The 26,515-nt window shown below is 33.9% G+C and overlaps 1 protein-coding gene across 4 annotated transcripts in view; it reads right to left on the reverse strand.

Annotated features, from left to right (window-relative positions):
- NCAM2 (neural cell adhesion molecule 2) overlaps nt 1-26,515 on the reverse strand; it is a gene marked incomplete at both ends in the record, with an annotated part of 498,781 nt that overhangs the window by 47,703 nt on the left and 424,563 nt on the right. For all 4 annotated transcript variants that reach the window (XM_082839435.1, XM_082839433.1, XM_082839432.1 and 1 more), the window contains 2 exons: nt 983-1,104; nt 3,360-3,479. In XM_082839435.1, coding sequence (XP_082695561.1) covers nt 983-1,104; nt 3,360-3,479 — 242 coding nt within the window. The remainder of the gene's footprint in view (nt 1-982; nt 1,105-3,359; nt 3,480-26,515) is intronic.

The raw sequence follows: 26,515 nt of genomic DNA on the forward strand, positions 1-26,515 counted from the left end.
GCACATAATTTTGTCATGGAAACAAATTTAAGGGAATTTATTAAATGTATTAAAGTGAATTTTGAAAGGATGGAAAAGGAAAATAATTAAAATAAATAGAATTGACACAGTATTATGGAGATAATCATAATCATTAGTAAATAAACTTTACAAAGTTTAATTAAAATTGTCTTTCACTTTTAACATATTCCATAGTAGACACAAATACTCAATGGTTCTTATGGCAAAGTTGTTAACAGAAATCACTTCTAGTGGACTTTGGAGTCATTTTCAGATGAAGACAAAATCTATCAGGTGACTTTCTTCATCACTATGCAACTAGAGGACATCCTTCATCCCCTGCTTAGAAGACAAGTCCCAAGGCAGCTTTGAGCTGTCCAAAATCCCATATTAGTGCTAATTAAACTTGAAGAAATCTATTCCCTCTTTCTCAAGTTAAATGTGGCCATTCTTTTTAAAATGTTGATTAAGGTGATTTATTTTCTAAAATCCATATTAAATAATAAATGTATTTTGATCTAATAATAATTTAATAATTCATGAAAATGAATAATAAAGTAAATTTGAGATGTGATTTGTTTATCCTACCTACAGTAACTAAAGTTGAGAAGATAGCTTAGCTTGAAGTTACCAAAATCAAGCATAGTGGAAGGTGAAATATCCTGCTAACCTTGTCAGAAAACAGGGAAAGTGATACCTCATTGCTGAAATGTTGCTAAGTTTAGAAATCACAAGATGAAAACCATAGCATTATTTTGATTATCTATGCTTAGATTTTACAAAAAACAAACAAACAAGCAAACATTCTACAACATATAATGATGAATTTCAGCAATGGAAAATTAGCATTTGAATTCCTATGAAAACACTTTGTCATTGTTGTTACCTAATATGCATTCACTTCTGATATATCTATGAATTCAATGCAAATTTAATGCAACTTGAAAACACTATGCAAAGTGATAATAAACAGGGTACTTACACTTCTATATTTCACGATGTATTCCAAAATAGGGGCCCCTCCATCATCTTGTTTGGTGATACTGAGTTTAAAGCTCTTCCCACTGCTTGGCTGTCCATGTATCGATGGAGGACTTGGTTCACCTATATATGTAATACAACATTCTTGATATTTGCACAGACCTCATATATGTAGAGAAACTGAATTTTAATTTAAAAAACACTGTCATGTAATCAAAATGTATGATGTTATCCTGGGTTTATCACTTTCTATTTGCCCTTTATTGTGATATAAACTCTATCCTCTTTTTACCCATCCAAGAAATAGAAACATTCATAAATCTGGAAGTATCATGCCAAAATTGTGAAAACTCAGAACTAAATATAATGTTTATATTGCAAATGCTCTGAGAATAGAACTCATTACATTACACAAGTGTACAACTTTATTTCTTATATTAATAGTCTACTATCTTTTTTCTAATGTAAGTAGTTTGTAAACATTTTGTAAATATTTATGAATATAAACATATTGTCATCAAACTATATAAAATATACACCTACCAGGAACTACAATAGCTTAGCAATTAGTTATCTGCTTTAATAAACAGATTTTAGCTAGATGTAGATTTTAATAAAGAAATTTTGTAGTAACCAATCCATAGGCGGGTTTCAAATCTGTCTTTTTTCTTTTCTTTTTAATTCTAGTTTCATGAAAATACTTCCTTTTAGTGTTATTATTCATATGGAGATGGTCTTATAATAAAGATATTTGTAATATTCTTAATATGAACAGGGATCTACTGAAGTGGAAGAATTTTCTATATGAAGGGTGCCATCACTGCTTGGCAACTTGGAATGGGAATTCTCTGTCCTGTGTCACGTATGTGATGTCCTTAGGCACGCACTGGCATCCTTTGCCTCTGTTTCCTCCAATTCCCTATGGATATGGATATGGATATGATAAGGTAACACTAAGAAACTTTTAGTGGACATGATCTAATTTGCAAGGTTCCAGAAAACTGTAGTACCTGGCCTACTCAGAGGAATGCCAAGACAGACAAACTAAACAGAATATAGTGAAGAGGACGGCATGCCTCCCAAACTAGAGAATCTGGGGTTTTTCTCAGCAGATTACCTTTATTTCCAATACAGTGTTGATAAACTTAAGCAAGTGAGTATTTTATTTGAGAAAAGGCAAATCATTAAAGAAATATGACAATTGAGAGTGTAAGTAAATAGTAAAATAGCCTTGTATATATAGTACAACCATATAGAAGTAAGGTAAATGGAGAAATTATACAGTGATTGTTCATTAAAGTTAATTAAATTAGTGTGAAGGTATTATGACATGACATGATTTACATGCAACATAATATATTTTCCATAAATGAATTAAAACTACTCCACAAAACAGTATAATAATGCCTTAAAATAATTCAATAAGAGAATATGAGAAAAACTATGAAGGGTGGTGCTGCTGAGGACTACAAGCAGAGAAGGGATAGATCTCTATTTAAATAAGGCAAAGTTGTTCTAGAATCATTTTAGTCTGAAAGTAGGATTATGAGTCAAGATGTACTTGCAGTCGTCCTGGTGATAATAATAAAGAGGAACTGAAAAAGACACTGGCATCAGGAACGGAGACAAGAGAACACATCTGACATTTTACGATAACCAACAGAAAAGTACTGGTCACAAATTAGGATAAGATAATTATTGCTGTCAATTTGCCTGCCCTAATATAAGTATATGATAGACAGGGTTATGTATAGATTATATAATGGTGTTTGTTTAGTCACACTCAAGTTTTCTCACATTTTTAAACAATTTATTCAACATAAAGGAAATCTATACTGTTTTAAGTCTGTCTAACTTCATGTAAATGCAGTTTACCCCACTCCAAAAGAGGATAGTAACAAGAAGGAGGCTGCAATAGTTATTCTTCTGCAGTCACCACTGCAATGGATTAATTTAATAGTAACTTTTTCTTACACTTAGGGTCTATGTAATTCATGGAATAAAGGCAATGGTCATGCTTCAGCAAAAGACTAGAACATTACACATGTTACATAGATACTTTTCTACTCTCTCACAGAATATAGTCTGAGCACTACAATTTAATTAATCAGACTGAAAAAGTAGGACACCTTCCTGATTGGACAATTTCCTGAGAGCAATTTTACTGTATATATTGCAGTGCACTTTTCTTTTTCCCTTGCTCCAGCACAATGTTACTTTTTATAAATCTGAGATGCCACCATCTTCAGAAACCACTTCAACAAGGACATAATTCACTTCCTCAAAGTATTGAAATGTCTCCCTGCATTTTAAAATTCCACTTAAATTTGCAAGTGAAGAGCATAGCAACAAAGAGCAAAACAGAGAAGATTACTTACGAACTGGTAATGTTTGGAAAATTTCTATTTTACTGTAGTCTCCTTGTCCTTTTCCATTTACAGCTGCAACTCTGATTTCATAAGTTGTATTTGGTTCCAGGTTGCTCAAAACAACAATTGCTAAAAGAAAAAAAAATAGGCCTATGATTAATGCATTTTAATAAGTAAAACAAATCAAACTATTACAAAGCTGAGTGAACAATATCACTGTAAATCTTTCCATGAAATACCTGAAAAAAATAAGAAATACACATAAGAAGAGAATGATTTGTGAACAATCCTCTTCTTCATCTCTATTTTAGCTTTCTACCCACATGCAGTAACTTTCAAAGATGAAAATTAGTAGCTCCTTTTGTGATGCTTACAACTCACAAAGTAGAAAGTAAAATATTTTCTTTCATCTTTTTAATATTCAATTTTTGAAAAAGGATTTAAATAAAGCATCTTTACAGAATGCATTCTCAAATACTTTGCCTACTCAAAACAGATGATTTCTACAGAAGTTAATGGAGATATAGAATTCAATATCTAGAAGTCTGGCCTCCAGTATAAGGTGTTTGAATCACATCAAAGATGTGTCACTAAGTTGACTACTATAATAGTGGATCATTTGTTCAATAATCTCAAATCAAATCAAATTATTTTTAACACTAGCTTGGAGCTTGTCATCTCTTGTATTTTCTCTCTGAATTTCTTCTCAATTATATACCATACCAAGCCTGGATTCAACATGACACAAAGGAGAAGAAAGAATCTGAAAAAGTACAGGGATATAAAAGTTTATTAGAAACATCTCTTGGGAGTGTCAGCCCCTTTAATTTGCCAGAAAGTTTTAAATACAATTGCAGATTTCAAAATTTTGCATCTTTACAAATTCCTATGGTGGAGCTAAAAAAATTCCATAGTTGCTTCTATCCTTACTGTTTTTGCTAAAAAGGGCAAAAATTAACTAGTGGAAATGGCAATGCCTTGATGAATAATCAAAAGGAAGTTATGTCTGGCTTACAAAATAACTAAAGTCAGATGATCAATTCATAATAGAAGACATAATCAATCATAAAATAAAAGATTAAACCATAAGTAACCAGGATCACATTTGTAGGACTATTGATTAACATGAACAATGACTGAAGATGATACAGTCAATAAAATTCCAATATAATTTATTAACATGTTTCTGATAATTAATATATATTCACTAAATAACATTTTTCATTTTATGTTGAATGAATATACTTAATGAATTTGTTTTGATACTTCCTTGTGCTCCCTTCTTTTCCCTAATATTACATATATACCAGATAAATATTAATGGCAAAAATACAGTTCAGATATCAACCAGACCTTATTTAATCCAGTACAGATGTTTCAAAATCATTAGAAAGGATACATTTCCAATTAGTGAAATTTATGTTTGCATTTCTCAGTTTCTCTACCTTGTAAGAAAACTGAACTTGCTTTTGAGAGTGCATGGACTTGTCAAGCCTCAGATGAAAACACATGGTGTCAAAGCTAAGGAGGCCAACTGGGGAAAACTGGATTGGCAGGGAAATACAACTGATTAGAAGCTGCAAGGTAAATCAGAAAATTAAGACTTGAATTCAATTAGTTCTGACAAGCTAACAACCTGGGAGCTTTTTCAGGAAATCCAAACCCAGTTGTCCTGGAGTCAGTGAAATACATAATATCAGCCCAAGAAAAAGAAGACGACTACAATGGAGAGACCGTTAGTGGACAGATGACACTGGTCATGAAGATTATGGAAAGGGAGAGGGAATCAAACTAAGAGTTAGGCAGCTAAAATGTTAAGAAGTTGGAATCCTATTGACCTTATGAGAGAAATCTTCCACTCAAGGTCAGCATACGAAGGAATTCAAGAGTTAAAAATTCATCATATTTTATCATTTAATCAGTTAATAAATATAGCAAATTTAAAGCCAAAGTGAGCTAGAGCTGCAGAAATTAATGCCTTATAAAAGTGTGTTTATTCTTCAGGGCTTGTAACAAAAATGCTTGGGCCGTTGGACAATCAATACTGTCATGGAGTAGTTTGTATCTGATTATCCTCTTCTTTACCCTAATGAAGAATGACTTGATGTAGCATGGACATATGAGAGACTCCAGCAGGAAGTAACCAGACTGCAATAACCTTTGTAATAAGACATTTAGTGATGCAGACTTTAGACTCATGAAAGAAGTCACGTGGCTCTGGGCCAGATTCCACCACTGACTGAGATTCAACCAGGTCTTAGGACTGAGGTGGTCTCTCAACTTCTAAAAAGACACTTTTATTAAGTGTAATAGAAACAAAGTATAAAAATAAGTTTAAAGAAGGTATAGATAAAAAATTGTGATTCATGAAATAATCACCCTTGTATATCAATTATTTATGCAAGTGGGGATATTATCTATAGACTGTGAAATAATACAGAATAATGGATCATCTAAAATTTATTCATCTTTAACTTTCTGTTTAATGGAAAAATATTTTATGTTTACAGGCAAAATAGTCTTAGTGATATTTATAAATCTTAACATTTACACAGATAATCTATACAGAGAGTCTCTACAAGAATATATGAGAGTTTGCCATAGATGCTTTTACTGCTACAGATAACTTTGGTATGTGACATGCCTCTCCATATTCTATGATGTAAAGATGCAGCTGTTACCATCATTTTAATATTATGAGATAGACTGTAACTCAGCTGTGTGGAACTAGTAATGCTTAGATTCAATTGTTTGTCTTTATGTAATCAAACAAGAAAAGCAACAGAATTTAAAGCACACAATTTTAATTGTAAATAAAATTCTTCATTTCATCAGAAGTGTGGAGATCAGACTGTTCATTTTTTTAGGTTAAAAATGCATAACAATAGAGCTATCAAAGTATCAGAGCAGATCAAATCAGGGAAAATTGAGGAAATTACTTGAATTAAACAATTAAAACAACACACACACACACAACACAAAGCAAAGCAACGCCATATTTTACTTGAATTATCTGAGTGATTCTAGACAAACCTCTTTCTGGCTTGGGTTGCCAGCATTCCTCTTTCTCTAACATTTCATAGGGATTGTGAGTTTTGGGTGTCCCTCTACCTCTGCCAAGGGGAAACCTATTTCTTTAATTGTGTTCTGATCAAGTCAGAGCTGATTTTCCCCATGTTTCCTCTTATTTTTCTGTACTGTGTCAAGACTCTCCTCTTTACTGACTGAGTTTCACAGCAGGGCAGTTTGCCGAGGAGAGGAGAAAAGAGGGCAAAATGATGATGGAGCTGTTATTACAACATTGGGCTAAAACACTTAAATGTAAAGTGGATGAGGGAGGCCTTATAGAGGACCTTCCAAATTATAGGGGAGAAGTGTGGAAATAAGCCTATTAATGCCAGTTTTACAAAATGATACACAAGAAATCAGTCTGTTTTTGAGTTCTGACTCTAAAGGTTTTGGTACAATAACCCTTGTTATGAGGCTTATTAACATTGTGTGAACATAAAGATTACTGTGTGAAATAGAAACAACTCCATAAATTGGGACTAATTTAAAGAGAGGGAAAAGAAAAGATTCAGGGGAGGCAAAGCCTACGTCTGTAATTTGGCTTGTCTTTCTTTAATGAGAGGATGTATACATGAAATCATCCATAATTTACTGACATATTACCAAACATAGGGTTTCTGAATACACAAGGTAGGGCTTGAAAGCAAACCACCACTTGAAATTCAAATGCTCTGTACTCTATAATAGAGCACCTCAAATTATGAAGTTAGTTAATGAAAGACGTTCTTTCCCCAAGTGTGTCCATACAATAGAACAACAGAACCACAAACTAAGGTGTGGGAATGGGTTCTTCCTCTACAATTTATTAGAAATTCAAACTTAAAAATTAGGTGAAAGTAGGTCTAGATTACAAACCATTAAAAGTTCTTTAAGGACAAACGGCATACATTAAGGTCTTTCATAGTTATATTCAGTCAGCATGATTTGGAAACCATACTGCAATTCTGAAAATTATAAACAATCATGAATTTTTCTTTGACATGGCAACAGGGACAGGTTCTATAAAAAAGCTAATTTCCCTCACTAATATAATGTTTCTGCTTGATTTAAATATAATTGAGTTTCATAAATGGCCATTTTGTCACCTGGCTATAAATGTAAAAATACAGCAAAATACTGAAATGCATAAAAACAATGACATTTTAACTGGCAAATGAAAGGGAAATAGGAACTTTTTAAATATTATTTTTACAAGTATGGAAATGATATTACTAGAGAGAAAAATCTGAAGTTGTATTCTCTCTTTAAGAAGGGAATCAAACTTTATTAAAAGAAGTTGAACAAAATAAGTTTAGTTTGTTCAGATAATGAATTATAAATTCCTCCCTTTGGCTGTCAAGAGAAGCAGAGGCTACAGAATATTTGCAACCCTTGGAGCAAAATAAATTACATATTTACAAACTAATTATGCTGAGCAAAGGTCTAAAGTGAGATTAAATTTAGCCATGTTTTCTTAACTCTCTTAAACCCCAGATGTCTCCATGCATTTTTCCTGTCAATCAATGTAGGGAGATAAGGACTCCCTCGATGTAGAACTGTTGTATCATCCACCTAAAATGGAACTGTTCAGGTTGTCAAGAACTGTGAAACATGTCAGATAGCTATGGGAAAACACAAAGCTTGGCTAGGATAGAACTGATCATTCGAAATTACACTTGTTGTTAATCTCCTTAGATAAATCTGAAAACATAATGAAATCCCTGAAGTTTCTCACCTGAGATTCAGCTTTTGTTCTCTAAACAATTAAAACAAGACAAAAAGAGCTTTCTTTTTGAGGGAGAGAATTCTCACTCCTTTCTGCAGAAGTTTGCAATAGGCTTGAAAAAAAATAAAAGTAATTTTTTACCTTTTTATCCCTAATGTAGAATTTTTTAGAACTTTGACTCCAGTTGTTCTTTACATACATAAGAATGAATTCAGGGATAGTTTCATTATTAATGAAAAGCGTCTTTAAATTTTCTTAAGGTTTATGTAAATAATCATCTCAGTTCAATTGTATTTTCATTTATTTTTGAAAATATAAATTTTTATTTTTGTACAAATTACACTATGTTTCAAGATTCCATTAGTTGCAAAAGAATATGATCTCACCTTTTTAAAAGTACCTTGGAGACTTTTATGGATCATAATATAGAACTTGTATAAATATATATTATAATATAAATAACATTTGTGGATATATTTTTATAATAAAAAATTCATATGAATATATACATTGATGAACAGGAGAAAGAAAAATTAACCACATGATTATGTGCTGTTTGCGTGGGGCTTTTATTCAATGTATTGATGACACTATTTTAAAATCACAGCTCATCATTTCTGAATCTTCATAATTATTTCTTTACTATATTTCTCTTTATGTTCTTTTTCAACATGAGTATAAACTATGTATAAAAACAATATGGTCATTTAATAATTGAGTTTTAACTGATGCAAGATTTTACACAGAAGTACTTGTTGTTCCTTGAAATTAAATGGCTTCTTCTTGAAATATACTCTCTTTGTAAAAACCTTGATTTGAAAACAGAAAAGTTCCATCAAAATTATTTTCATAAACTAATCATACTTTTTAAATTTAAAATATAATATTTATTATCACATAGAAATTATTCATCTAAGGGGAGTTCAACTGATTTTTTTTAAGATCCACTTAGTATGCAAAATATGAGAGATATATAATTACCAAAAATTTTCTATAGTCTAAAACAATAGGTTTTTATAAAATACCCATGAAATCTCTTTATGATTAAAAGTAATCAGAATATTATTTTTCACTCACAAATATGCTAATTTCTCCAAATGTCTATACGAACAACATTCTTTTTTATGTTATAAGCTTTTTTGGGTTTTTTTGGCAGGGAGCATAAGTTAAGCTTTTGTGATTAAATACACCTCTCTGTACCATGGCTATAAAAACTCTAAGCCTCATTTTAGTTATTTAACCTCTTAATAATATTTATAAATATTTTTTTCTGTTATTGATATGTCCCCTATTTTTGTATTTGAATGCTTCACTGTGAGAAGATTTTATTGTAAGAATCTTATGAGCAGAACATACATCATACATATCATATATATTATCTCCAATCCTCACAAAGCCTAGATATTTCAAATGCAGAATGAGAAGTCAATAAAGACTTTTTGAATTGACATTTTTTTAAAAATATGCTAAACAAAAGATCATTTAAAAAACTGATCGGGGGGGACCTTCAGTATGGCAGAGGAGTAAGACGTGGAGATCACCTTCCTCCCCAGAAATACATCTACATGTGGAACAACTCCTACAGAACACCTACTGAATGCTAGCAGAAGACCTCCAACTTCCCAAAAGGCAAGAAACTCCCCCAAGTACTTGGGTAGGGCAAAAGAAAAAAGAAAAAACAGAGACCAAGAATAGGGACAGAACCTGCACCTCTGAGAGGGAGCTGTGAAGGAGGAAACGTTTCCACACACTAAGAAGCCCCTTAACTGGTGGAGACGGCGGGTGGTGGTGGGGAAGCTTTGGAGCCACGGAGGAGAATGTAGCAACAGGGGTGCAGAGGGCAAAGCAGAGAGATTCCTAGACAGAGGATCAGAGCTGACCAGCACTCACCAGCCTGAGAGGCTTGTCTGCTCAGCCGCTGGGGTGGGTGGGTGCTGGGAGCTGAGGCTCAGGCTTCAGAGGTCAGATCCCAGGGAGAGGACTGGGGTTGCCTACGTGAAGACAGCCTGAGGGGGTGAGTGCGCCACATATAGCCTGCAGGCAGTCCAGGAAAAAGTCTGGACCTGCCTAAGAGTCAAGAGACCATGGTTTTGGGGTGCACGAGGAGAGGGGATTCCTTCCCTGTCTGCCCACAGAAGGCAGAGCACCATCTGAAGGAGCTGCAGAGATGGACATAAGCCGCGGCTATCAGCCCAGACCCCAAAGATGGGCATGAAACGCTAAGGCTGCTGCCACTGCCACCAAGAATCCTGTGTGCAAGCACAGGTCACTATCCACACACACCCACCCCTGGGAGCCTGTGCAGCTCACCCCTGCCAGGGTCCTGTGATCCAGGGACAACTTCCCCAGGAGAACACACAGCATGCCTCAGGCTGTTGCAATGCCACACTGGCCTCTACCACATTGGCTCATGCCGCATTCAGTACCCCTCCCTACCCCTGGCCTGAGTGAGCCAGAGTCCCCTAATCAGCCACTGCTTTACCCCCTCCTGTCTGGGTGGACAATAGATGCCTGAGGGCAGCCTACATGCAGAGGCAGGACCAAAGCCAAAGCTGAACACCAGTAGCTGTGCAAACAAAGAAGAGAAATGGAAATTTCTCCTTGCAGCCTCAGGAGCAGTAGATTAAATCCCACAATCAACTTGCTGTACCCTGCATCTGTGGAATACCTGAATAGACAATGAATAGTCCCAAAATTGAGGCGGTGGACTTTGGGAGCAATGGTAGACTTGGAGTTTGCTGTCTGTGACTGATTTGTTTCTGATTTTTATGTATATCTTAGTTTAGTTTTTAAAGCTTGTTATTACTGGTGGATTTGTTTATTGGTTTGGTTGCTCTCTTCTTTTCTATTTTATTTTAATAGGAACATACATATTGATAATTACCTTAAATGTAAATGGATTAAACTCTCCAACCAAAAGAAAGAGAGGGGCAGAATGGATACAAAAACAAGACCTGTACATATGCTGTCTACAAGAGACTCACTTCAGACCTAGGGACACATACAGACTGAAAATGAGAGGATAGAAAAAGATATTCCATGTAAATGGAAATCAAAAGAAAGCTGGAGTAGCAATTCTCATATCAGACAAAATAGACTTTAAAATAAAGACTGTTACAAGAGACAAAGAAGGACACTACATAATGATCAAGAGATCAATCCAAGAAGAAGATATAACAATTGTAAATATTTATGCACCCAACATAGGAGCACCTCAATACATAAGGCAAATGCTAACAGCCATAAAAGGGGAAATCAACAGTAACACAATCATACTAGGGGACACCACACTTTCACCAATGGACAGATCATCCAAAATGAAAATAAACAAGAAAGCACAAGCTTTAAATGACACATTAGACAAATTGACTTAATTGATATTTATAGAACATTCCATCCAAAAACAACAATACACTTTCTTCTCAAGTGCTCATGGAACATTCTCCAGGATAGATTATATCTTGGGTGACAAATCAATCTGTGGTAAATTTAAGAAAATTGAAATCGTATCAAGTATCCTTTCCAACCACAATGCTGTAAGACTAGATATCAATTACAGGAAAAAAACTGTAAAAAATACAAACACATAGAGGCTAAACAATACAATACTGAAAAACCAAGAGCTCACCGATGAAATCAAAGAGGAAATCAAAAAATATTTAGAAACAAATGACAACAAAAACACGACAACCCAAAACCTATGGGATGCAGCAAAAGCAGTTCTAAGAGGGAAGTTTAGAGCAATACAATCCTACCTCAAGAAACAGGAAACATCTCAAATAAACAATCTAATCTTACACCTAAAGCAATTAGAAAAAGAAGAACAAAAAAATCCCAAAGTTAGCAGAAGGAAAGAAAACATAAAGTTCAGATCAGAAATAAATAAAAAAGAAATGAAGGAAACGATAGCAAAGATCAATAAAACTGAAAGCTGGTTCTTGGAGAAGATAAACAAAATTGATAAACCATTAGCCAGACTCATCAAGAAAAAAAGGGAGAAGACTCAAATCAACAGAATTAGAAATGAAAAAGGAGAAGGAACAACTGACACTGCAGAAATACAAAAGATCATGATAGATTACTACAAGCAACTATATGCCAATAAAATGGACAACCTAGAAAAAATGGACAAATTCTTAGAAAAGCACAACCTTCCGAAACTGGACCAGGAAGAAATAGAAAATATAAACAGACCAAACACAAGCACTGAAATTCAAACTGTGACGAAAAATCTTCCAACAACAAGAAGTCCAGGAACAGATGGCTTCAAAAGCGAATTCTATCAAACTTCTAGAGGAGAGTTAACACCTATCCTTCTCAAACTCTTCCAAAATATAGAAGAGTTTTGAAGAGTTTGGTATCACCCTGATACCAAAACCATATAAAGATGTCACAAAAAAAGAAAACAACAGGCCAATATCACTGATGAACGTAGATGTAAAAATCCTCAACAAAATACTAGCAGACAGAATCCAACAGCACATTAAAAGGATCATACACCATGATCAAGTGGGGTTTATCCTAGGAGCACAGGGATTCTTCAATATACAAAAATCAATCAATGTGAAACACCATATTAAGAAAATGAAGGATAAAAAATAATATGATAATCTCAATAGATGCAGAAAAAGCTTTCGACAAAATTCAACACCCATTTATGACAAAATCTCTCCAGAAAGTAGGCATAGAGGGAACCTACCTCAACATAATTAAGGCCATGTATGACAAATCCACAGACAACATCATTCTCAGTGGGAAAAACTGAAACCATTTCCTCTAAGATCAGGAACAAGACAAGGTTGCCCACTCTCACCACTATTATTAAAATAGTTTTGGAAGTTTTAGCCACAGCAACCAGAGAAGAAAAAGAAATCAAAGGAATGCAAATTGGAAAAGAAGTATAACTGTCACTCTTTGCAGATAACATGGTACTATACACAGAGAATCCTAAGGATGCTACCAGAAAACCACTAGAGCTAATCAGTGAATTTGGTAAAGTAGCAAGATACAAAATTAATGCACAGAAATCTCTTGCATTCCTGTATATTAATGGCAAAAACTCTGAAAGAGAAATTAAGGAAACACTCCCATTTGCCATTGCAACAAAAACAATAAAATTCCTAGGAATAAACCTACCTAAGGAGACAAAAGACTTGTATGCAGAAAACTATATGACACTGATAAAAGAAATTAAAGACAATACAAACAGATGGAGAGATATACCATGTTCCTGGACTGGAAGAATCAACATTTTGAAAATGACTATACTACCCAAAGCAAACTACAGATTGAATGAAATCCCTATCAAACTACTAATGTCATTTTTCACAGAACTAAAACAAAGAATTTCACAATTTGTATGGAAACACAAAAGACCCCAAATAGCCAAAGCAATCTTGAGAAAGAAAAGTGGAGCTTGAGGAATCAGGCTCCCTGACTTCAGACTATACTACAAAGCTACAGTAATCAAGATTGTAGGCTACTGGCCAAAAAACAGAAATATAGATCAATGGAACAGGATAGAAAGCCCAGAGATAAACCCACACACATATGGTCACCTTATCTTTGATAAAGGAGGCAAGAATATACAGTGGAGAAAAGACAACCTCTTCAATAAATGGTGCTGGGAAAACTGGACAGCTAAATGGAAAAAAATGAAATTAGAACACTTCCTAACACCATACAGAAAAAATAAACTCAAAATGGATTAAAGACCTAAATGTAAGGCCAGACACTATAAATCTCTTAGAGGAAAACATAGGCAGCACACTCTATGATGTAAATCACAGCAAGATCCTTTTTGACTCACCTCCTAGAGAAATGGAAATAAAAACAAAAATAAACAAATGGGACCTAATGACACTTAAAAGCCTTTGCATAGCAAAGGAAACCATAAATAAGACAAAAGACAAGCCTCAGAGTGGGAGAAAATATTTGCAAATGAAGCAACTGACAAAGGATTAATCTCCAAAAATATACAAGCAGCTCATGCAGCTAAATATCAAAAAAACAAACAACCCAATCCAAAAACCGGCAGAAGACCTAAATAGACATTTCTCCAAAGAAGATATACAGATTACCAACAAACATGAAAGGATGCTCAACATCACTAATCATTAGAGAGATGCAAATCAATACTACAATGAGGTTATCAACTCACACTGGTCAGAATAGCCATCATAAAAAAAATCTACCAATAATAAATGTTGAAGAGGGTGTGGAGAAAAAGGAACCCTCCTGCACTGTTGGTGGAAATGTAAATTGATACAGCCACTATGGAGAATAGACGTTCCTTAAAAAATTAAAAATAGGACTACCCTATGACCCAGTAATACCAGTACTGGGCATATACCCTGAGAAAACCACAATTCAAAAAGTCATGTACCACATTGTTCATTGCAGCATTATTTACAATAGCCAGGACATGGAATCAACCTAAGTTTCCATCAACAGATGAATGGATAAAGAAGATGTGACATGTATATACAGTGGAATATTACTCAGCCAAAAAATGAATGAAATTGGGTCATTTGTTGAGACGTGGATGGACCTAGAGTGTGTCATACAGAGTGAAGTAAGTCAGAAAGAGAAAAACAAATACCGTATGCTAACACATATATATGGAATCTAAAAAAATATATATGGTCCCGAAGAACCTAGTGGCAGGGCAGGAATAAAGATGCTGACGTAGAGTATGGACTTGAGGACACAGGGAGAGAAAGGGTAAGCTGGGACGAAGTAAGAGAGTAGCATTGACATTTATACACTACCAAATGTAAAATAGCTAGTTGGATGCAGCTGCATAGCACAGGGAGATCAGCTCAGTTCTTTGTGCCCACCTAGAGGGGTGGGATAGGGAGGGTGGGAGGGAGACACAAGAAGGAAGGGATATGGGGATATATGTATACACATAGCTGATTCACTTTGTTATACAGCAGAAACTAACTCAACATTGTAAAGCAATTATACTCCAATAAAAATGTTAAAAAGAAAGAAAAAAGTGATCCAATAAAGGACACTTGCTAAATCTACAGTTGTTATCCTTTATCATTAATTTATTGACTCTCTTCTTGTGTTGCTGAATAATTAAAGCACATTTTACTTCTCCAAGTAAAACTTTTTGCCTGTGCAAAAAATCCACCATTCAATTCCCATTTGATGGTGTGTCACTGAATACTTAGACTTGACCAGTTTGGGTGTACTCTACATATCATAGATAAATAAATGGAGGCTCAGAAGATCAACCAGCCAATAAATGCAAAGCTTGGATTCTATCTTAAAGTTAAAGCTTTGTATTGTCCCACATTTGTATCCCAGCCTGTAAAACCAGAGTACAGAAAATCACTTGTAAGCAAGGAATCTAAAAAGTCCTCATAAACCTGAACATGAGAAATATGTATTCTCTCTTCTCAAAGACATTAATTACATATAAAAACTATAATAAAAATGATAATTCTGTATATACTTTTCAAGATTTAACCTAAGCTTTTAGAGGGCACAACCTCTTTCTTAGAATATTTTACTTATTCCTGTATTCCTGGATTCTCATCAGAATGAACAATGTAAATCCATGCTAATGATCTTCATAAATTCTCGTCACTATAAGCTAGATACAACTCAGTGATTTTTTTCTTTATAGTTCACAGGAGCATATTATATTTACAGCAAGATGCAATAATGAGAATTCAGAGCAAATCAGATTAAACAATCTGATTATTAAGAGTTCTGATTCTGGGCTTCCCTGGTGGCACAGTGGTTGAGAGTCCACCTGCCGATGTAGGGGACGCGGGTTCGTGCCCCGGTCCAGGAAGATCCCACATGCCGTGGAGCGGCTGGGCCCGTGAGCCATGGCTGCTGAGTCTGCATGTCCGGAGCCTGTGCTCCGCAACGGGAGAGGCCACAGCAGTGAGAGGCCCGCGTACTGCAAAAAAACCAAAACCAAAAACAAAAAAACAACAAAAAAAAGAGTTCTGATTCTTAAGCCTTTCACTTTAGAAAAGAGACATTTACCAGTCACTTCTGCCTATTGTGCATTTTGGCCAATTTATTCTTTCATTTTTATGTATTTTTAAATACTAAATTAAAAAGTTTATTTTATGTATCTCATTAAAGGTTCCTAGCCACATTTCCAAATAAAGAGGAATGAACTGGTCTTGCTGTATCATTTATGTTCTCTGTTGCACCAAACCATACAGACAGTCCAGAAATTCCCTTACAATGCAAGTAAGATTCTGAACTAATGCAGCAAGTGCAACTTGGGCAGTTTTTTTCCGCAGAGTTTTTAGTTTTTCTAAACTTTTTTCTTTCTCCATTTTCAAGGAAGTTACATACTATTTAACTCATATTAACACTCAAAATTTCTCCTAGAGAGGCCATATTTTTCTCTGTAGTGAACCCAGACATCTCCTTTAGTTCTAATCAATTGCTTGCTATTTTTCAATGAATTTCAGGATGTGGAAACATGCTACTTTCTCTAGGTATTTGGGAGCGTGTATGTTCCTTTCTATATCTTGTTGTTTAAGTGTTTCAAATATATTAATATGAATGCTTCCATTTATATTTTAGCTGTTTTCAGATCCCTAAAATCTAGTGACAAAAATTTTATTTGTAAATAATATTTTCAGCATTCAACACAAATATTACATTATATTTCTATATAGCTATTTTGAAAGGTATTAAGATCTTTTGACTTGGAGCATTTTAAAATATGTTTTTTTTGGAGAATTTAAATTATGAAGCAGATAATTCCATGGTTAAACATCCATATGCATAATTCACTTTCTTATGAATACTTCCTACAAACTGAAAATGCTCATCTGAACAATTCCACTGGAATCCATCATAAAAATTGTTTTAAAAAATAATCTGAATCTTAACTTTTAAAGCACAAAGAAAGAGTGTCTATATGTTAAAGTTTCAATGAATATTAAGAAATGCAAATGTTAAGGGAGGATTCTAGGAAAGAGGTGGAGTCAGAAGCACCAGGAATCTGTCTCCCCACCTAGACAACAATTGTACTGGAAGAATCTGTTTGATGAAGATAGTTTGGAATTCTGGACACTATTAAAGTCCTGAAACTTCTAGAAGAAGACATGGACAGTAAATTATGGTAAATTTTGGTCATTTCAGGTGTCAGCAGCTACCATCCCCACCTCAGCCAAGTAGTAGCTGTACATGTGCTCCTGGAGCAACTCGTACACAGCTTGTGGGAGCCAGGGTGGGTAAAAAGCACCCTGTCTTGCAAATATTGAGATCTTGCTCTGATCTTTGGTTGCTGCCTTTGATCACAGAGGTGGGGAGCTTTTGATCACAGAGGTGGGCAGCTTTTGATCACAGAGGTGGGCAGCCACTGTTGTTGCAATTCCCCACATTTGTTGCTGCCCCTTCTCCTCTGGCTGAAATGACTCCCTGGTGATTTAGAAGACTGGCACACTGAAAAGACCTTAGGTTTACATCTTGGCACAAACCCAACCTACAACAATAATTTTTAAAAAATCAAAATAACCAATAACAATAAGAGTTAACCAGGGGGAAGAAGGAGGATCTGATTTCCAGAGTTACCACATTATTACATTCAAATGTCCGGTTTTCAACATAAAATCACAAGGCTTGCAAAGAAACAGGGAAACATGGTCCATTTAAAGGAAATCAGCAGAAATTGTCCCTGAAAAAGACCTCATGGCAGATATACTAGACAAAGACATTGAAACAACTGTGTTAGACATGCTTAAATAACTACAGGAAGATGTGGACAAAGTCAAGAAAACAATGTATGACCAAAATGGAAATACCAATAAAGAGAGAAAACCTAAAAAGAAACCAAAACATAATTCTGAAGCTTAAAACTGCAGTAACTGAAATGAAAGATTCATCAGATGGATTCACATGCAGATATGAAAGAGCAGAAGAAAGAATCAATGAATTTAAAGATAAGACAATGGAAATCCTTGAATTAGAGGGAGAGAAATGAAAGATTGAAGACAAGTAAACAGAGCCCACTGTCCCAGGGACCAGTGGACATGGACACAACCAAGTGGACAAATAGCACACTGTAAGAGTTCCAGAAAGAAAATTGAGAGAAAGAGACAGAGAATACTGGAGAAATAACTCCTGAAAATTTCAGTCATGAATATTAACATTCAAGAAGCTCAATGAATTTCATGGCAGAGGAACTCAAAGAAGGCCACACCAAGACACATTATAATCAAATTTTCAAAACACAAAGAAAAAGAGAGAATCTTCAAAGCAGCAAAAAAGAAGTGACTCATCACATATAGGGGATCCTCAGTAACATCATCAGCATATTTCTCATCAGAAACTTTAGAGAACAAAAGGCAGTGGAATAAATTATTTAAAGCACTGAAAGGAAAAAAACTGTCCTGTATCTGGCAAACCTGTCTATCAAAAATGAGGGAGAAATTAAGACATTCCAGATAAACAAAAGTTGAGGAAGTTTGTTACCACTAGACTTGCCCTGAAAAAAATACTCAAGGGAGTCCTGCAAGATGAAATGAAAGGACACTAGACAGTAACTAAAGCCATATGAACAAATACAGTTCTCAATGAAGATAAATACATGGACAATTATAAAATAGTACTACTGTAGCAATAGTTTGTAACTGCACTGATTGTTTTTGACATTAAGAGACTATTACATTCAGAAATATTTTTCTAATAGCTAGTATTATTGTGACTTTTTTCTGTAACTCCAAATTTTGTTTTCTACACAATTTAACAGACTAATGTGTTTAAAATAATTATCCCAGTTCATGTTTGGGCACACAATGTATAAAGATGTAAAGTTGTGATATCAACAATCAAAAGAATGGGGATGGAGCTGTAAAGGAACTGTTGGTACATTATTGAAGTTAAGCTGGTATGAATTCAAATTAGACTGTTACAATTTTAGAATAAGTGAAATCCCATGGTAACCAAAAACTAAAATAGCTATAGGATAAACATAAAAGGAAATGCAAAAGGAATTTAAATATCTCGGTACAAAAAGAAATTGACTAAACACAAAAGAAGACAACAATGCAGAAAATGAGGACCAAAAAAAGCTATAAGGCATATAGAAAACAAATAGAAAAATGATAGAAGTAACTCCTTATTGGTAATTACTTTAAATGTAAATGGATCAAACTCTCCAATGAAATGACAGAGTAGGCAGAATGACTAAAATCATATTATCCAACTTTAAACTGTCTCTAGGGAATCACTTTAGATTCAAAGACTAAACAGAGACTAGGATGACAGTGAAGGGATGGAAAAAGATTACCAATGCAAATAATAACCAAAAGAGAGCAGGGATGGCTATATTAATATCAGACAAAATAGACTTTAAGTCCAAAAATGTTACAAGAGAAAAAGAATGACATTATGCACTAATAAAATTTACAATACAGCAAGAAGATGTAACTATTATAAATATTTACATACTACTGAAATATCATCATATGTGAAACAAAAACTGACAGAAATGAAGGGAACAATAGTTTTAAAATAAGAGTTGGAGACTTCAATACACTACTCAATAATGGAATAATCAAACAGATGATAAGTAAGGAAATAGAGGACTTAAACAACAAAATAAACCAACTAGATCTAACAGACATATACAGAACACTACCTCAAAACAACAGCAAAACATTTTCAAGTGCAATGGGGCATGTTTCAAGATAGACCATATGTCAGGCCACAAATTAAGACTTAAGAAATTTAAAAAGACAAACAGCATGCAAAGTACCTTCTATGACCATAACAAGATGATGTTAGAAATTGGTAACAGAGAAAACCTCAAAAATTCACAAAATAGTGGAAATTAAACATCACATTCTGAAAACCAAGGAGTTAAAAAAGAAATCATAAGGGCAGCTAGAAAATACTTAGAGATGAATGTAAATGAAAACAACATATACCAAAAACATAGGGAAAGCAGAGCTAAGGGGGAAACTTATAGCTCTAAATGCTTACATTAAAAAAAAAAAAACAGGGAAGATGTCAAATCAACAACCTAGCTTTACAACAAAAGGAATAAGAAAAAGAACTGACTAAACTCAAAGCTAGCAGAATTAAGGAAATAAGATTAGAAGAGAGATAAATGAAACAGCGAATAGAAAAACAACAGAGAAAATTAATGATATCAAAACTGGTTCTTCGAAAAGATCAACAGGGCTTCCCTGGTGGTGCAGTGGTTGAGAGTCCGCCTGCCAATGCAGGGGACACGGGTTTGTGCCCCAGTCCAGGAGGGTCCCACATGCCATGGAGCGGCTCGGCCCGTGGGCCATGGCCACTGAGCCTGCGCGTCCGGAGCCTGTGCTCCGCCATAGGAGGGGCCACAACAGTGAGAGGCCCGCGTACCACAAAAAAAAAAAAAAAGATCAACAAAGTTGAAAAACCTTTAGCTACATAGACTATGGCTAAAAATAGTTGAAAAATAAGATTAAAAATGAAAGTGGAGACATTACTACTGATTCTACAGAAATAAAACACATTATAAGAGAGTACTATGAACAACTGTATGTCAACCAATTGGATAACCTAGATGAAATGGACAAATTCCTAGAAACACAAAATCTACCAAGGCTAAATCATGAAGTAATAGAATGAAAATACTTATAGCTAGTAAGAAAATTGAGTCCGAAATACAAAATATTTCATGGCAAAGGAAAAGCTGTGAACTCAATGGCTTCACTGATAAATTTATATTTAAAGAAGGGCTAATACCAATTTTTTGGTAAATTTTCTTTAAAAAGAGCAGGAAACACTTCATAACTAATTCTATGAGGCCAGCGTTAATCTAATATCAAAACCAGAGAGATATTGGGACTTCCCTGGTGGTCCAGTGGTTAAGACTCCATGTTTCCACTGCACGGGGCAAGGGTTCAATACCTGGTTTGGGGAACAGATCCCACATGCGGCATGGCATGGCCAAAAAAAAAAAAAAAACACCACAAACAGAAAATCAGACAGATACTATCAAAATAAAACTACAAATCACTATTCTTTATGAACATTGATGCAAAAATCCTCAACAAAATACTAACAAATCAAATTCAGCAGCATATTAAAAGGAATATATAAAATGACCCAGCAGAATTCATTCCTGGAATGCAAGCATGTTTCAACACACAAAAATTAATCAATGTAGTACACCATAATTATAGGATGAAGGAAAAGAAAATCCACCATGATCATCTCAATTGATGTAGAAAAATCATTTGACAAAATTCAACACTCTCTCATGATAAAAATACTCAAAAACTAGGAATGGAAAGAAACTACCTCAACATAATAAAAGCCATATGTTAAAAACCTACAGTGAACCATCCTCAATGATAAAAGATTGAAATATTTCCTCTAAGATCAGGAGGCATAAGGCAAGGATGCCTGCTTTCACCATGTCTGTTTAACACAGTTCTGGGAGTTCTAGCTAGAGCAATTAGGCAAGAAAAGTTCTTTCTATGTGTTCCTGTGTCACAACAGGAACCAGCTGTGGAAATTAAGATCTCTGGCAAAATACTCCAGATTGAGGCAGCTTTATGGAATACATTCATTTTTCTGTCTTGTGAAAAATACGTTGTCCATTGACATGTCCAATTGCACAAGCATGATCTTTTACCTAAGGAGATCTCCTTTCTTCTTTAATGTTAGGTGAGCCAGTTGCAGCAGCACATGTCATAAGTGTTTGGATACTGCCTTTTGGTATGAAGAGTGGGCAGAAAATTAGGAATAATTATGACTGCTTTTTAGAGGAAGATAATTATCTCTATTTTCTCAATAGTCTACTTAAGTCTAAACTTAAAAATGCTACAATATGTATTTTAAAAATTTTAGTAGATGGTATGAAGGTTTATTAATATAAACAGAATTAGGTTTTATAAGACAGATAATTAGGTTATAATTACATAACATTAATTCCCAGAAAAGCTTGTGGACTCTCTGGAGACTCCAAAGAAAGAAGAAAACAACCAACTTGCTTAGGTGGTTTTATTTAATTTAGCTTGGTTATGGTGATAATTCACAGATGTTTGGAAACAGTTAATAACATAATTTTATTTTAGTATAAGCAAAGTTCGTAATTAAGTGGTACATTAATTCATCTTAGGTGATACAGAATATTCAAAGGTCTATACAATATGGTACACAGGTTCTCAGATGTGCAGTCAAGATGGAGAGATACGACTCATATCTTAATACTTATATTATGAGGTGATCACTGGAAAAGACTGATATAAGCAATATTTACTAAAGAGTTGCAAAAGAATGTAAAATATTTCTACTAAAAGATAATCAAATAAATTGTTACAAAGAAGCTCAAATTTATATTAGGCCTTGAAGGATGGATAAAAAAGAGTAGAAGGAGTAACAGAAACTCAAGCATGGCCATAAGAAAGTAGAATGCACATTTGGCACAATGAGTGGACTGGTTTTGATGTGCCAAGTGTTTTTTTAAGGGAACATTTTGAGATAAAGAAGCAAAGACACATGAAGCACACACATACACACGAACACATAATACATATTTGCATATACATATATGTATACTTAGTATTGCCACTCATTTATTAAATGTGATTATTTGAATCATAATTTATACCATTCAATTGGAGAAAGAGAATTATTTTTCAGCTTACCTTTGTGCATATTAATGGCTGATCTTTTATATTTCTTGGAATATGAGAATCCTATTTTAAATATCACTGCTGTATACAATAGTGATTTTTAAAAAAGGACAGGAGCAAAAATCAAAGCACTACATTAGTAGTTTAAAATGTTTACCAGACCTTAATATGTAGAAAAAGGAGCACATGAGGTGGCAACAGTAGGAAAAAGTAAGAGCATTATCTCCATGGTACACACATGATACTAAAGAGCTGAGAACCAGAGTGGTACCAGTCTCTGAAACCACTTCTGATCATGCCAGTCCACAGTGTTCATCCTCCCCTTGGAAGATGGTACTACTGAAGAAGGCATTAGAACATTTCCAATGAAAGAATCTTGAGCCATTTAGTCTATAAAGGAAAAGTTCTATACTCTCTTTAAACTCTGAGTATATTTATATACAATAATAGAGAAAATAGTGTTCATAATAAAAATTTTAATAATATAAAATAAAATAATTTTTAATATAGTTAAATATTGTTGGACATGATTTCAAAAATTTTAGGGGAACAAAATTTAAATATGTCTTCTAAAGATCCCTATCATTTAAATTCACTATACAAATAATCATGATGGTTAGCCCATAGGGATTTCTCACTGAAATTAAGAAGAATTTGTAAGCTATATTCTAGCAAAGATCTTATTTACACTAAACACTAAAGTGTCCAGAAGAGTATATTTTTCAGCAGTGAAATGGGTTCTAATGTTTTAAAGTGTCTAGGATCTATGAATACTTTCATCCACCTGTGGATTAAATTCCTATAAGGCACTCATGAAATATTCATGTTTCTTTTCTCACTCCTCACAAACATCTTCCCTATATAAATTAAGTTCATTTCTTCATAACCTTTATATCTGTGATTCATAAAATTATAACCACACAGAAAAGCTCATTTATTTTACTAAAAATTTTTTTTAAAATTATTTGTATAAAAGCTCTGTCATTACAGCAGAGACAAGGCTGAGTACAGAATTTTGTATGAATTTGTGTCTTCATCTTGACATATGCGAGGAAGTTTCCAGCAGACAAGTAATTTTACTTAATACTGCTATTTCACACAATTTTCCCCTTAGTTTAGTTCCCTCTATACTTTTTTCTACATAATTTAAATTCATTAAGATTTCAATTATATATGTTTGTAATTTAGTTCGGGTTCTTTTTATGGGCACACTGGAAACAGTCCAAGACATTCTTGTTTTGAATTTTAACATATAGACCTCTTTCCCCTACATGCAAATTCTAACAGATTTCCTTTAACTTAAAATGTGAAATGACTGTGGATTACATTTTTCTTCCTTTTTTTGCAATTCATAAGAGTTTATTGCACTTGTATTTAACATAGATGATTTTTGCAGTCAATTTTTCTTTTGCCTTTCACCATGTGAAATATAGCCATTTAGAAATGATAGCCAATTTTATTTAGGCATATTTATGTTGGAAATAGTATAATCATAAAAAATATTTATTGTAAAGAATCTTAAAAAAGCATTGGAGCTTATTAAGTTTTAAAAATCTGTAGCAGCTTAGAGCTGACACTAAATAATGATTATTTTAAATCATTTCTAAAATTGTGAAACTGAATAGTATGACGTGTGGAGGGAAATCCAGTTTCACTCAGGCAACTATAAGTAACATGGATTCAAAGAAACATTGGAATAAAAATCTTAAAGTGTAATTTGAAATGATGTTAAAATATCTTTTAGCTATTGGGAAACTATAAGATTATTTTTAAAAACCCACAAAAAACAGAAAACAAGCAAGCAAACCAGAACACCCTTTTAGACCCATTTCATCACAAGTGGTAGGCAAAGAAGTTTGTTGAGAAATGATATATTATATGAAGTAGCTATCACAGATTCATGTCATTGGATCACATGAATTCTTTAATCATTGTTTATGAAAGACATCTGCTAATAAATAACAAAAGAAAATGTATAGCAATATATGTTTTGAGAACACACATAAAAGAAAAAACACAAAGATAAGAGAAAAAGAAAAAAAGAAAATTCATTTTTTATAGTTAAACCACTCTGTGTGTGTGGTTTGAAAGGAGGGGAGACAGAAAAGACCTAAAAGTATCATCATGTTATATGCAGTGATATCTTCTGAGGTGCATTTCCAAAAAAAATTAAAAAGGAAGTTTTTAAGTAACATAAAGACATATAGATTATTTCTTTATTTTTAGTGGCACCATAACACAACATAGAAAACTCCCCATAAATTTAGGAAAGTCACAACTTAGATAACATCATAATATGGCAAAATGCATGTGAAGAAATATTTGTGTGGGCTTACTCTAGTTAAAGTTTGATACTCATTCTCATTATTTTTACTCTATATTTTATTTTATTTTTATTTATTTATTTTTTTGCGGTACACGGGCCTCTCTCTGTTGTGGCCTCTCCTGTTGCGGAGCACAGGCTCCGGACACACAGGCTCAGCGGCCATGGCTCACGGGCCCAGCCACTCCGCGGCATGTGGGATCTTCCCGGACCGGGTCACGAACCCGCGTCCCCTGCATCGGCAGGTGGACTCTCAACCACTGCGCCACCAGGGAAGCCCTACTCTATATTTTAAATAATCACTGGCTTTCTTTTTAAATACTAACAAAAGCAAAATGTTTCATACTCAACAATGATCAAGGAAGAAATTTTATAGGCAATAACTTTCACAAAATGTTTCCATTAACAATTACTTTCTTTTTGAGTTTTGTAATTCAGATTGAAAGAAGCCCAATCCTGTATATTTTCATTAAAAAATTAATTGACAATTAATAAAAATATGACCTCTTACATTATTATGTACTCCATTTAGAGATGTAGCACTGTACATATACAACATGTTCCTCAATTACCAATGTAGAATCCAGGAGCTATTGAATAACCTGAAATCTACTGCATAACTAGTGGGGTCTTAAACAATAAAATTTTAGGTGGATATCAAATAGCATGCTTCCCATTATAGAACTGGTTGGATCAAATTACTTTATGGCTTCTAATAGGTTCTTTTATGCAATGCAGAAATATCTACCAATAAGCAGAGCTGCCATATTGAATAATATTGACCTCATAATAAATGTAAATAGCTCTTCTTGTAGTTGTATATGATACAATATATGCAACCTTACACTGTGTCCATAGCAAATGGCCTTTGTTATTCTGGTTCTTGTTGAGAAAAACTGTCAAGTTTTGAAGTTTAAGCTTATATTCAAAATTTCCTCTGAGTATGCATATGACACTAGCCAGTTTCCAAGATAACTGTGATATTTTTTCCTCACTAGCCACGCAATAAAGCAGGGAATTTAGCTTATTATAGGTACTAATCATTACTCAGTAAGAAACATTGATATGCTCATTTTTCTAAAGGGGAATTGTCAATATTATAACCATCAATATATTAATGAATTAATTTTAATATAATATTGTCTGTGCTTTAAAACTTGAAAAAGCCCAAATGTAAAAATTATTACACAAAAACAATAAATATCTGTATATAAAGATGAGATGGCAAGTGGAGGTAAACTGATTAGACCTACAGAACTCAGGAAAGTCTCAGAAATTTTAAGTCCAAAACATGGGAACAAAGAAATGGATGATCACCAAACATTTGAACAACTGTACTTTCACGTTCTTGTCTCAGATTTAAGGGAAGATGAATTCCTCTCTCTCAACAGAAGATGAAAGGCTTATTAACTAGATAAAATGAACCAAGGAAGCTTAGACTATG

Source organism: Leucopleurus acutus, assembly GCF_964270905.1.
Source record: "Leucopleurus acutus genome assembly, chromosome: 5".
NCBI classification, from domain to species: domain Eukaryota; kingdom Metazoa; phylum Chordata; class Mammalia; order Artiodactyla; family Delphinidae; genus Leucopleurus; species Leucopleurus acutus.